The 13,952-nt window shown below is 38.7% G+C and overlaps 1 protein-coding gene across 2 annotated transcripts in view; it reads left to right on the forward strand.

Annotated features, from left to right (window-relative positions):
- The first annotated feature begins 5,333 nt into the window (after positions 1-5,333).
- The window catches only part of HMA1 (heavy metal atpase 1), a 50,806-nt gene continuing 42,187 nt past the window's right edge, over positions 5,334-13,952 (forward strand). For both annotated transcript variants that reach the window (XM_077369115.1, XM_077369120.1), the window contains exons 1-3: positions 5,334-5,980; positions 13,046-13,196; positions 13,307-13,491. In XM_077369115.1, coding sequence (XP_077225230.1) covers positions 5,465-5,980; positions 13,046-13,196; positions 13,307-13,491 — 852 coding nt within the window. In that variant the 5' untranslated portion in view covers positions 5,334-5,464. The remainder of the gene's footprint in view (positions 5,981-13,045; positions 13,197-13,306; positions 13,492-13,952) is intronic.

The raw sequence follows: 13,952 nt of genomic DNA on the forward strand, positions 1-13,952 counted from the left end.
CTCTTCGGGTGGGACCACTATGCACACTGATTAGAGCATAGTGGGCCCCACTTTTGAATTATCTGAACCGTTCATTTCATAGTCCTAGAATTGGAACTCCTGCGGCCCAAAAATCACACCAATCATGCAATTTTAACTTCGATGTGAGTCGTTGCTTAGATGTTGTTCAATGGAAAAAACATATTATTGGGTGTTGAGATGGGTAATTAGTGTGGTCTTTTCTCTGTGTAAGAACGGTTGTATGGAAGGCTCAGATTATTCAAGGGTGGGCTCACTATGCCATAGGCTCATAGTGTACGCACTGCATTGTATTCGCCGAAATTTCGATTCGAAATTTGGGAATTTGGTTCCAAATTCCAGACCCAAATTCCGAAATTTCGGCCGAAATTTTGGAACACTTTTTTTTTTTAATAAATAATGTCATTATACCGAAATTTGGTAAATGGGGAAAAATTGAATTTCGGAAATTTTCAGTTTCGGTCCCCACCGGTATCTGAAATTTCGGATTTCGGTCGAAATTTAAAACCATGATTACAAGTAGGGGTGGACATGGTTTGGGTCCAACCCGAGGAACCAAACCAAACTGGCCACTTCCAAATTTAAGAGGTTCGGTTCTGGGTCCCGTGGACTTTGGTTCGGTTCTGGGTTTGGGATCCTGGAACCGAGAACTGTACTGAACAGAATGATATCGACCCCCCCCCCCCCCCCCCCGCATGTGAGAATGGTTCAGTGCTTGAGGATAAATTCACCCCCTTTAACGTTTTTCTTTGTCATTTAAACTTGACGAATAATGTTAACTCGTTAAGGGGGGATTTTATCCGTCATCCAAAAAATGGAAAAAAAAAAATAGATTGGGTTAAGTCCAGAACCGAACCAATCAAGTTCAGTTTTGGTTCGGTTCGATTCCAATGGTCAGTGGTTCGGTTCTGGTTCCCAATTCCGAGAACCAATAGGGATTGCCGAACCGACCCGAACCAAGTCCACCCCTAAGTACAACCCCCACTTAAACATTACTCATGAAAAGGTTCGAGCGCATAGAGATTTTATGTGTTATGGGGCCATATGGTCAAGTATTTCTCAAGGGCGATGATCCCCCTAGGATAATGTGCCCCCTTTTATCGTGATTTGACGTCAAAAAGCATTAATGTCCGCTTGCAATTCACGTTAAAAGGGGGGTGCATTATCCTATGGGACGAAAAAATCTCCCTTTTTCAAAAAATACTAGAGATTTTATATGGTATGGGGACCATATAATCAAGTACTTTTCAAAAAGTACAATACGGCCCACTTCGTAGGAGATCCAAACCAACGTAAATAGGTTGTGCCCCGAAAATCATAGGGTTAAGATGATCCTAACCCTTCTTTCTATAGAAATTTTCATAATGTGCAGTCTCTCTATAGATCGTAGTAGTGTTAGGACCATCCTAATCCTATGTATTTTGGAGGCACAAGGTATTTATGTTGTGGCCCGGCCGATGAATGGTTTGCATCATCCTATGCAGCATGTCTTATAGAACTTTTGCGGAAAAAAAAAAAAAACACCCTCATTTCCTTCAAACCAATTTTTACCTATCTCTTTCAAACCCTCATTTCCTTCTGATCAAGGTGTCCCAATTGAGTAGCCTACTCCGACCGAAGGCGTCCCAAACGAACAACTCCTTTATTCATGAAGACGATAATACGAAGGAAAAATATGATATTATAGGAAGAAGACAGAGTAGGATGTGATGGGGATTTTACATAAAGGATGAGGGTACAAAAGTTTTTTTTTTCCTGGTAAATTCTGCTTTGTAAACAAACAGCATAAACCTGGGTAAATTCCTAGGTTTTTCCATTCCCGTCTCCTCCCTACTTTCTTCTTATCCCAATACTTGCATCCATGTGTACAGCGTAAGTAAGACCTAGGACACTCCGATAGACAATCCGATTACAGATGGATCTTGAACTAGAATAAAAAAGTAAGATAAAAAAAGCACTCTAAAAAGGACCCAGTGGGACTTTTGTGGAATTTCCGCAGGCACCCACGTTTGGTTGCTAGTTATATAGTGGGCAAAAAAGAATCCCACAAACCAAAATAACCCCGCACGAAACCCAAAGCTGGAAAAAAAAAATCCCAGGAGCCAAAATAATCCCGCACGAAATCTGAGGAACCAAAATAATCAAAAGAAGAACTTTTTTCTTCCCAACAGTTCAAGCAACCAAACAAAGCCGGGATTTTTATTTTACCGGGATTTTTTTTTCCTACCATTCGGTCAACCAAACATGGGATTTTTATTTTACCGGGATACTTCCAGGGAGTTTTTTTTTCCCACCAATCTCCCAGGAAGTTTTTTGTTCCACAAAAGTCCCAAGAACCAAAATAATTCTGGCATCCAAACGGAGATGGATCATGACCAAGACATAGGTGAATCTAATTCAAAGTAGATCAATTGATTGGCCTATTATCATCAATGAAAGATTCAGTAGCGTGCAACCTTATTATAATGCAACGAGGCATGCTGAATACAACATGATGGGTCTCACCTTTGATCATACAGACTGTCCATCCAATCGGCCTTGCTTTGGCTCTCACATGACCTTAAAATCAAGTCAATCATCCAATTGTACTATCAAATAATACGTAGTTTTTATCGTTGAATTTAGATGGTCAACAACCATATGGCTAGAGATTATGAGGGATTTGCTAGGCAATTTCAGGGATGACTTTTGTGGGATAGAACTGCCACCTCAAATGAATTAAATGAATAAGACAAAATATTTTAAAAAGGTGATCCCATGTCGATGTTCTCTTCTGCAAAAGTCTGGCGCAAAATGGTTTTCTTCAAAATTGGCTAGCAAATCTGATGCAGCCAAAGCTTACCAAGAACATACATCATGAAAGAAGTTCCTTGTTCTTCAAATTCTATTCCCTTCATCTTTTTTGTACCCTACTTTTTATGCATTAAATCTTGTTCGTTTGATTTGATTTTAATTTTATTAGAATTTTTTTTCGATCACCTGTCTAATGAGCACAAGATCACATAATTTGGACTTGATCTAAGAAAGTTATAGGTAATTTACAGATGTAGTGCATGCTTATTACGGTATTTATATTTCCAGGGCTATTTTAGTTTTTATTTAAGTTACTTTATATGAATGGCTCATATTAGTTGCTTAGGTCTTAAGTTAGCTGTTAGGGTTTCTTTGCTTATAAACATAGGGTTTAGTTAACGAGTGCCCCAAGGGCACTTGTTAAGGTGCTTTGGAAAAGAAATTTTGTAATCAATTTTCATGTTGTTTGAGACTTCTACAAATGTTTTTTGGATTTTCTATCAAAAGATGTGTAAAATTTCTTTTCCAAAGCAGCTTAACGAATGCCCCGGGAGCACTCATTAACAAAACCCATAAACATATATTACAAAAACATTGTAATGGACTGTTTTAAATGATTGGATGAAACTTTGCCTTTAGGCTTTTGAGTTCTTTGAGAACTTTGAAGTATTTTCCAGTTTCGCTCTGAGAAACTCGACTTCTTTTGTACCCTACTTTATAAGCATTAAATATCTTTCATTTGGCTTAGTTTTGGTCTCATTAAAAAGGTTTTTTGATTACTTATCTAACAAGGACAAGAATACACAATCTGGATTTGATTTGAGAAAGTTATGGGCAATTTACAGGTGTAGTGCGTGCCTATTACGTGATTCTATTTTTAAGGTTATTTTAGTCATAATTTAGTTTTTAGTTAAGTTACTTTAAACGAATGATTCATATCAGTTGCTTATGTCTTAAGTTAGCTTTTAGTGTTTCTTTGCATATAAATAAATATTACGAAGCATTGTAAGTGACTTCTTTTAATGATTGATTGAAACTCTGCTTTTAGACTTTTAAATTATTTGAGAACTTTTGAGTATCTTTTAATTTCGCTATGAGAAACTCGACTTCAACGGGAATGAAGTAAATCACATCCCCTTCGACGTTGGCCGAAGTATTATATTCCCTACGAAGGTGATGGAAGGGTATATTTTCTTATTTATTTATGTATTTTGCGTCTGCGGTTGCACGGCGAGGTACTTCTAGGATTTCGGACTGCATCAAAATCCCTTGTTATGATTGCATGATTGACATATTTTTGGGCCATGCGAGGTCCAAAGCAAGGCCTATTCGATGGATTTTTGCTCGTAGTCTGCTATGTCGTGCCCAAACCTGCTGGGGTCCCCAACTCGAGGGCTTTATTATGAAGTTGGCCATTGGGGCAAAATGCAAATGTTAATTAACACATATCTAAGGTGTTAACCATCAATGTGTTCAATTTGTATGGCGGCCCGGATAACCTTCATTCACTCTATGTGTGAATCGAGTAGCATATTTTATATAATTATTCGTTTTAATTTATTCATCAAGACATTGACGACATTCGATATTTCACTTATTTAAATGAGCATTTATATGTTGAGTGGGAGGACAAGCTCGTACCGGAGGTGCCGCCCTTGATATTTGATCCAACAACAGCTTATTTTTTAAGAAACGGCTGTTGGATTAAATATCAAAGGAGGTACTTCTATCATACCCTGATACGAGCCTTAAGGGACTTATTATATGCTTTCTTCGTGGATCCTGCCTTCTCTACTTATATTATTTGCATACATTTAACCTTTTTCACTTTTTTCAATATACTTTATTTTTCCTTTCTGATCTTCGTTTATTGCATGGATCCTTTTCTAGTTTTATATTAAATTGCTTGTACAACTCAAATCTCGTGCATGTATCCTTATTAGGCCGGTTCCATGAGTCCTTCTCTAGTCTTATATTACATTGTTTATACAACTCAGATCTCGTGCACGTATACTTATTGGGCTTGTTCTTATACCTGTCCTGTATTGAAATTGGGATTTGCTAGGGACCATCACAGAAGGCATTTCGCGGCTGGGCTGTTGCATGTGAGAGCAGCCACCTAAGATGAATCAGACAAAATCTGAGCCTCTGTAGCAAATCCCATTGAAATTTTACCTAAAGCAAGAGACTTCAGTCTCCCCTTTCCCTAATCTTTATATCCCTTATCTTTCCTCATCCGATACCATGTGATGAATGAAGTTTCACCAGGCACGACCTTTCTCTATGTAATAGACAGTGGCACACCCATTAGGGCAACATATCAAAATGTGGTTGTGCTAATATCATTTCATTCCGATTGGATGAGCGGGTCCAAACTCGAAAGTGAGAACGCCTAGATGAAAGGTTTGGATCAATCGAAGGTGGGACCCGCTATGATGTAGAGAGTCGTTGAGCGAGGGACATTTCCGTCATTGCACATTAATGTCGTAGTTGACGAGTACTGGAATGAGCACATGATGGAGCGGTGTAGATGACACCAAACCAGAAAGGGCGAGAGAGAGAGAGAGAGAGAGAGCCCCCTCTTCTCTTTATCTCCCGCGCAGTGATGTTCTGATACTGAATTTTCGTGTTAAAAAAGCAGTGCTGAAGAACGATGGATTCTCTGCCTTACGCAGTCGGAAGCACCAGATTCCTTATACCGAATTCCAGAAGAAGAAAGGTCCCTCCTCCCTTTGTTCCCATCTATTCTATCCCTCATTTCTCCCTTTCAATTCCTAGGTCCGTTTCTCTTTCTGTAAATCCCCGACTCTTTCCCTACAATAGGTCGATCCATTGTCGTTCTACCTCCCAAAACTCTCATCATCATCATGAAGATCATCACAGCCACAATCATGATCACAATCACGATCATAATCACAATCATAATCACCACCACCACCACCATCACGAGCAAGACACGAACTTGAACCGATATCAGGAAGCGATTCTCGGCTTCGCAAGAGCAATTCGATGGGCTGAATTGGCGGATTTCCTTCGGGAGCATTTGCAGCTTTGTTGTTGTTCAACGGCTCTGCTTCTGGTCGCGGCTGCGTGCCCTTGTGTGCTTCCCAAGCTGGTTGCAAAGCCTTTCCAGCGCGCCTTCATTGTTGCTGCATTCCCACTCGTCGGCGTATGTTTCTTGTCCCTTATATTCTTAATTCAAAGCATGTAGTGCCTACAATTACACGGAATGCAAATTGATATTTGTACCATTTTTTTGTTTGTTAGAATTGAGTATTTCTTTTCTTCATGTCTTCATTATCTTGGTTTGATGTATATTGTGGTCATTTGTGCTGTTTAATTTGACTTTTATAGAAGTGAGTCAAGTGAAAATTAGCATAAATTTATTATTGATATAGAAGAGCATTGAGCAATTAATCTGTACATGAGTTCTATTTCTGTATTGGTAGTAAGCTTCTTTAATTACAAATTTTCTGTTAATTTTCACTTCACTTTTTTTGTTAGGAAATTAACAAAATTAATTTTTTATCTTTTATGTTCCACTTTCATTTCACCCCCATTTTAAGAAGTCAAGAATTTGCCATGGCAGAAAATCGGCGTTGTAACACAATTAATCTCTTAAATTGATTTATTTAGGGAAAAAGATTGCAATATAGGGCCCTGTAAAGAATTTTTAGAAAAAAGTGGTTGTAATGATCCCTTCACTTCATAAAGCAATTAATCTCATCATATGTGTGTGTGCGTGCGCGCCTTTACCATGAACTATCTCTAATCCTTTTCTCTTTTCCATTTCGTATATGCCCCATTTTTAGCCAGTTGATAGGGAAAATAGATTCAACATATCAGTCTTCTAAAAAGCATAATGTTCATATCTTACGTTTTTCTTTGATAGGTAAGGTGGCTTAGACCCATAACCTTGTGGTTGTTGTAATCTTCATATCTTGTGTTACTTCGCTCAAGCACGAATTATTTCATAGCTTACACATGAATGAGCATGGATTATGTGATGGCAATAATGTGAAACTCAGTTTGTTATAGACACCTATTTGAGACGAATGCTCTGTCATGACTCTGATGGTGCAGCAAATAAAAGAAATTCATGTCACAAGACTTCAAATTCAAATTCAAAACCCAAAATAAATACGTCACATGCCTTTAGAAGCACATAAGGTGGAAGGGTATGGCATGTGTGCTGTTTCAAAGAGAACATAGTATAAAACTATGCTTCAATACAATGAACTACTAAAAATACACACTAGGATTGTTCATCCCCAAGATTGTTAACCATAAAATAAGAGCATGTTGGTTGAAGTGGAAGCATGCTTCAGGAGTTCTGTGCGACTTTAAAATACCTACCAAGTTGAAGGGCAAGTTTTATAAGACAGCTGTGAGGCCAGCCATGTTGTACGGCTCACCAAGAAGCAGCATGTGCATAGGATGAGTGTAGCGGAGATGCAAATGCTTAGATGGATGTGCGGCCTCACAAGGTTAGATTGAATTAAAAATGAAAACATCCGTAAAAAGGTGGGGGTGGCACCGATTGAGGAGAATATGAGAGAGCATCTCTTAAGATGGTTTGGGCATATCCAACATAGGCCTTTGAATGCTTCAGTGAGAAGAAGTGACTTGTGCCAAGTTGATGTAGTAAAAACAGGTAGGGGCAAACCGAAAACAACTTGGGTAGAAACAGTGAGGAAAGACTTGAGGGCTAGGACCATAATAGAGAATATGACCTTGGATAAAAGAGAATGGAAGAAAATGATCCATGTAGACAAACCCAACTAGTGTCAGGATTAGACTTAGTCAATTTGAGCCGGGTAGGTTCGTTCACCTTATTCATGAAATTTTTCTAAAGGATTCATTAGCCGACCCCAACTAGTTTGGGACAAAGACTTAATTGAGTTGAGTTATATTGTTCATCCCCTGTTGGAGCCCATATGGTGACTTTAGTCCTAATCAGAAGTCCACTTACAGGCATAGAGTATTTTTATGTTTCAATACAGATCTAAAGATCTTCTAGTTACGGTAGAACTCTTTCTTGAACTCTGAGAAAAGTCTGATGGCTCAAGAGCTACAATGCCAATATGATGAATGGTAAGAGCAGTATTATCCGGGGGCTGAGCCTCTAGCTCAATTGTTTAAGGCTTTTGCTTTCAACCATGAGGTCAGAGGTTCAATCCCAGCTAACCTGTCCAAAAAAAAAGGAGCAGTATTATCCCCAGTTCAGACTTTTCGATTACCTTGATACGGAAGCGGGCTGTCCTATTGTCGTTAGGCAGTACATGTATCAGAGTCTATTCTTAACATTAATATAGTACTTTAAAGAAAGTTTTTTCCATTGAAAATCAGTGGTTGGTGTCTGCCAAGGCCTTCAGAGTTCTCCCATACCCAACTTCCAACTTTGTTGTGCATTATTTTTTGTAAGATAGACAACTCCGACAAAAGGATGTGCGATTTGGCATACTTGTCAACTTCTAAAACCCTTCAAAAATCACTTAGAACTAAAAAATTCTAGAAAAATTCTGAAAATAAAATTTGCTAGCATGTAGGCTCCCTATTTTGACATCAGCAATTGTCATATTGATGTTATGAAAAAGCACACCAAGGGTCAAGTTCGACCTCTTCCTTTCTTGTGTCAGATGTTGATTGTTTTGGGATGCATCACATTTACTCTCTCTCTCCCAGTTAGGGAGCATTTGGCTCTGAGGAATGGACTGGATTACACTTCCTCACCAGTCACCACGACCTGGTGCCTACCATGCTTGACAGCACAGGGTGGATCCCAGTGCCCTCAGGGTGACCTTTCCTACACATCCATAGTTTTATCGAACTCCAGGCACACCAATTGCAAATCGTGCTGCTCCTCCGTCTCTGTCTGATATGTGGCCATTGCAACCGTACTCTAGTGGATTGCTATTTTCATTATGAGCATTAGTCCTTAAGTGGCTCTCCGATTACTCTCTCACCGCACGAGTGATCTATCCCTCACTTCTCCGTAAAATACTCCGCGGATCATAGATACGGGTGCCACACATCATATTGCCAATGACTCAGTCAACATGTCCTCCATCCGTCCTTACTCTGGTTCTTTTCTTATTCTCATAAAGGGATGGACCCTCCATTCCCATCACCTGTTGGTACTGCGTCCATTTCCACCTTTTCAATGTGATCATCCCTCACTTCCCCTTCAAATACTTAGTGGTTCATAGATACGGGTGCCGCACATCATATTGCCAATGACTCAGTCAACATGTCCTCCTCCTTACTCTGGTTCTTTTGGTTGCCGTTTTATCTTTACACCCACTTGTGTTTTCGGAGCCTATTCTAGATCAGTCTCCTAACCTTTATTGTCAACATGACATCATCATTTGACCCACAACATCTCTAGGGGTGCAATCGGGTCGGGTTGGGTCGGATTGAGGCCAACCCAAACCCGACCGAGGAACCATTTACTCAACCCAACCCCGACCCGACCCGAGCATGGTTTTAAATTTCGGTTTCGGTACTGGTTTCGGACCCCACCGAAATCAAAATTTAGACTGAAATTTCGTTCGAAATCCGACGGAATAAAAAAAGGCTTTTTTTATCCCGCTTGAAATTTCGCCCGAAATTTCAGGGGGATGTTAAATAATGAATAAAATATAATTTATTCCTTAAATTTCAGACTCAAATTGCAGGAAACCGAAATTTCTACCGAAATTCTCGAAATTTTGGATTTCAGTCGAAATTTAAAACCATGGACCCGAGTTCCAACCCGACGTGACCCGAGGAACCCTTTTTTCCCGACCCGACCCGACCCGACCCGACCCAAACTGAGTTTTTATGCTTACTATACAAATGATAAAAAATGTCGGGTTTCACTCGATTGGGCTGCCCAAGCCCTCAACTCGAACCCGACCCAAACTGAGTTTTTATGCTTACTATACAAATGATAAAAAATGTCGGGTTTCACTCGATCGGGCTGCCCAAGCCCTCAACTCGAACCCGACCCAAACTCAACCCAGGCTTGGAAAACTCGACCTGAACCCGAACCAGAACCTAATCCGAACTCAACCCAACCGACCCAACTTTTTTCAGGTTGAACCCGACCCCAGTTGCACCCCAAACTACCTCTAGTACATTATGTTTTCTAGTTTTTGGGTCGCTTATTTCTTCATGTAATAAGACTTCCGAGTTGCAACTTTGTCCCAATTGTCATTTGTCAACTCGGAAAGCATTGTAAACTTCATTCTATTTCCAATAATAATATAAAAACATCCTGGACCCGGGTTCAAGTAGGGTACAACCCGAGAGACTCGGGTGCCGAACTAACATGATCAAAGTAGGGTACGACTCGAGAGACCTGGGTTCAATTCCCCGGCGACGAAATATCAAATATTTCTTCAATGTCAAAGACTTTAAAGGGATTGGGACTGTAGCTCAATTGGTTGAGGCTTTGTATCTCAACTTGAGGTTGTAGGTTCAATCCTAGCTTACGGCTTAGTGGCTTACCTACCAAAAGTAAAAAAAGGTGAGTAAAACTCAAAACCCAAGAAGGACAACTCATAACTATTCATTAACATTCTAAAAAGTACATCATAACCTCATATTTGTAGTCTCAAAACACCTTAAAATCGCCGAGTCTTGGGAACAGCTGAGTCTTGGGACCCTGAAATTAAATTTCGATGGAGCTAGCTTTGGAAATCCGGGACCGGTCGGTATAGGTGGAATTTTACGAGATGAAGTGGCTTGGTCAAGTGGGCTTTTGCTGGCCCAATTTGAGAGACTGACTCGAATGAGGCAAAGGTTCGTGCGGCCTACCAAGGAATCAAGTTGCTAGCCGTGGAGGACTAGGACAGAGTGCTGGTAGAAGGGGATTCCGTTAATGTTGTCCGTTGGCTTTGTGGTTCTCATGTATTCCCTTAGAGATTCGCCAAGTTTTTTGAGGAGACGAAAGACATTACAAGGTCCTCAAATATCTCCTTTCATCATATAAGGAGATTGGCTGATGGGAAGGCGGATAAGTTAGCCAAGGAAGGGGTGTTTATGTCATCCTTTGAACAATTTGACTTCTTACCGCCTTGATTTTTTGTTTTCATCATTGTATTTTCTTCCCTTTTCTCATTTAAAAAAAAATAAAATTCTTCCCTTTTCTCTATTGGCTTTTGTACTTTGACCATCTTGGTCCTCTCTAATCTTTTGACCATTCCAAAATAAAAACCTTAAAACCCAAATTTAATCCTAACTTTTGGTATAACATCAATTTCGGCCCTTATATCAACCTAATTAAAGCATAACTTCTATTTTAGAGCTGCCCAAGATAAATATTGACAGTGTATTCCATGTTGCTGTCCTAAAAACACTTAATGTTTTCATTATATAGGGCCCACTAAAACCTATGTAAACTTTGTGTATAACATCAATTTTGACTTATTTCAAGCTAATTAATGCATAACTTCTATTTTGGAGCTACCCAAAATAAATGTAGAAACTGTATTCCATGTTGCTTCCCTAAAAATACTATTCACGTTTTCATTATATGGGGCTGACCAAAACCTACTTAAACTTTGTTTAAAATAAATAAAAATCAGTAAAAATCATCATAAATTATTATAACTATGTTGGTTAATTTCGTGATAAATGGGGCCCTGTACAACTCACTATGGATGTTAGTATGACATTCTAGACACTTTCCAGACATCACAGATGCTATTTGGGAAATGATTTCTGGTCCTCCCATCAATCCATAACATATTAGTTGTTAATACAATTGCATCAGTGTACTAGATGTATTGGCGCTGCTTCAGAAATGTAGTTGCTTCGGCCTCTTGTGCTTTGGGGCCATTCTTTAATTTTCTTTTGTAAAGTTTTATATCAATTGTTTCAAAAATAAAAAATAAAAATGAAGAAAAAACAAGAAAACTTACATGCTGCCTGTAATTCATGATCAATATTTTTGCCTCAAGGCATGCTCTAACTCTCTAAGAGGTGGGAAACCCAAAAGGCATGGGTCTTAGGGTGTGAGGCGCATTGAGGCGTACGCCTCACTGGCAGTGCGCAGGGTGATGATGACCTATTGTCCCGAATTGATTATTTTGTCACTTAAGCCATTAAAAAAGATTATTTTTTCACTTAAACCTTTTTGGTGATTTTGATCATTTCATCTTCTATAAACACCTATTTGGTGATTTTGAAGAAATTTGAGCTTTAAGAGAGGTTTTTTTTTGTTTTTTGGGAATTTCTTGTTTTCCCTTATTTCTCTCCAAGCATTCAACGGAATCAAGATTCGTCACTTACGGTGGATTTCTGTCATCAAAATAAAGCTATTTTGGTGATTGAGCACTCATTCGAATGGTGAGTAGAAATCCTTAATTTTGTTGTTTTTTCCTTTCTGCATTCACTCAAAAATGTTTTTCCCACCCATTTGTTGCTTTCAAAGAGATTTCTATTTCTGCTTGTGAGTTGTGATCTGTGACTGTTTTTTCTGATGTGTGGGAACTGAGAATGTAATCTAAACATTTTTTTTATCTCTCTATTTTATATTATCGGTTTAGTACTACTTTGTATTGTAATTTGGCAATTATAGTTGGTTGATGGTGGTTGAGACTTTATTTTGTTAAGTGGTATTGATGGTTGGAGCCCAACTAGTTTGGGACAAAGGCTTAGTTGAGTGGTAGAGTTGAGAGAGAGAGTGAGTATTGATGGTTGGATGGTGATATTTGGTTGAAAATGAAGCACTGTTTTTTCTCAATTTTGTAGTCATATTTTTATATATTTTACAACTTCTTGATGCCTATGCCTCGCCTCTAAAAACACTCGTCAATACATATTTGAAATACTCTTCTACATGTGAACCTTAAGTAATGATGGAATTGTATGAATACTCTTCTACTATATGAATATTTGAAAAACTTTCAAAAAAAAAAGGATGGAATTGTAGCTTGCCCATAAAAAGAAATTTCACATAGGTGGTCTCTTTCATCCAAATTTCTTTCTTGTAAGTTCTTCATTGGAGTATCCTACTACGTAGCGGTTTTTCCATGGTTGTCCTGCTTTTCTTTTTCATATATACACTGCCAAAGGTACACCAACAAAATAATGGATTTTTTGTTCATATTTTTTCGTTAGGTACTTTTTTGTAAGAGAATCATGATCATTTCGTATGCTTTTAGACTAATGAAACTTCATACTCTTCAGCGATTGGATTTTTACAGATTGCCGGTTCTTGAAAATCATTTCCTTTATTATATTTCAGGTTTCAGCAGCACTTGATGCTGCTATGGATATTGCTGGTGGAAAAGTAAATATCCATGTTCTAATGGCTCTTGCAGCATTTGCATCTGTACTCATGGGAAACGCCCTTGAAGGAGGCTTGCTTCTTGCAATGTTTAATCTGGCCCACATTGGTAAATAGTGAAAAGTAGAAATGTTAGGTTCATCTGACTACTCGTCCTTTTGACCAGAAGATTAATATTTGAAGTTTGACTCAATACTATTCTTGTGTATGAGCTTGCAGCTGAAGAGTATTTCACAGCCCGGGCAATGGTTGATGTTAAGGACTTGAAAGAGAATAATCCCGATTTTGCCCTTGTGCTGGAAGTGAATGGCAACAGATCACCTGATCTCTCTTCCCTGGCATATAAAAAGGTTCCTGTGCATGACCTGGAAGTGGGTTCTTACATCTTGGTCAAAGCTGGTGAGGTATGTGCACATTATTTTATCTTATATGTACTGTTTTTTTTTTTTTGTACGGTTATCTTATATGTACTGTAAATGAATATTTCTTGGCATTTGTCCATTGTGTGCCATCTCAATGATGTTTGGCTTCACTGGCTTGATATTTGTTAACATTGGCACTCTATTGGAGGAACAAAAGTATAATCAATTTTTTTTCTCGTGCAAGCTTATTCAACCAGTGTATTGTGGCTATAATAGACTTTTTTTTAACACTGAAGAACCATTGGACTTGCATGTATTTCTTTATTCCTTTTTACTGTGTTCCCATAATTGGAACTGCATCTAGCTTAATGTTACCTATTTTTTGCATGTGTCTCCACTTCTAAACACCTCAGACTTGGTCCTTGGCTTTCCAGTAGGAGCATTGACTTGAATTGCTTTGCTTGATCATAATGATTGTTATTATCTGGGAATAATATCAGAAA

The sequence above is a fragment of the Tasmannia lanceolata genome, unplaced genomic scaffold (assembly GCF_043159265.1).
Source record: "Tasmannia lanceolata isolate RefF3 unplaced genomic scaffold, GAP_Taslan_0.1 ptg000003l, whole genome shotgun sequence".
In the NCBI taxonomy this organism is placed as follows: Eukaryota; Viridiplantae; Streptophyta; class Magnoliopsida; order Canellales; family Winteraceae; genus Tasmannia; species Tasmannia lanceolata.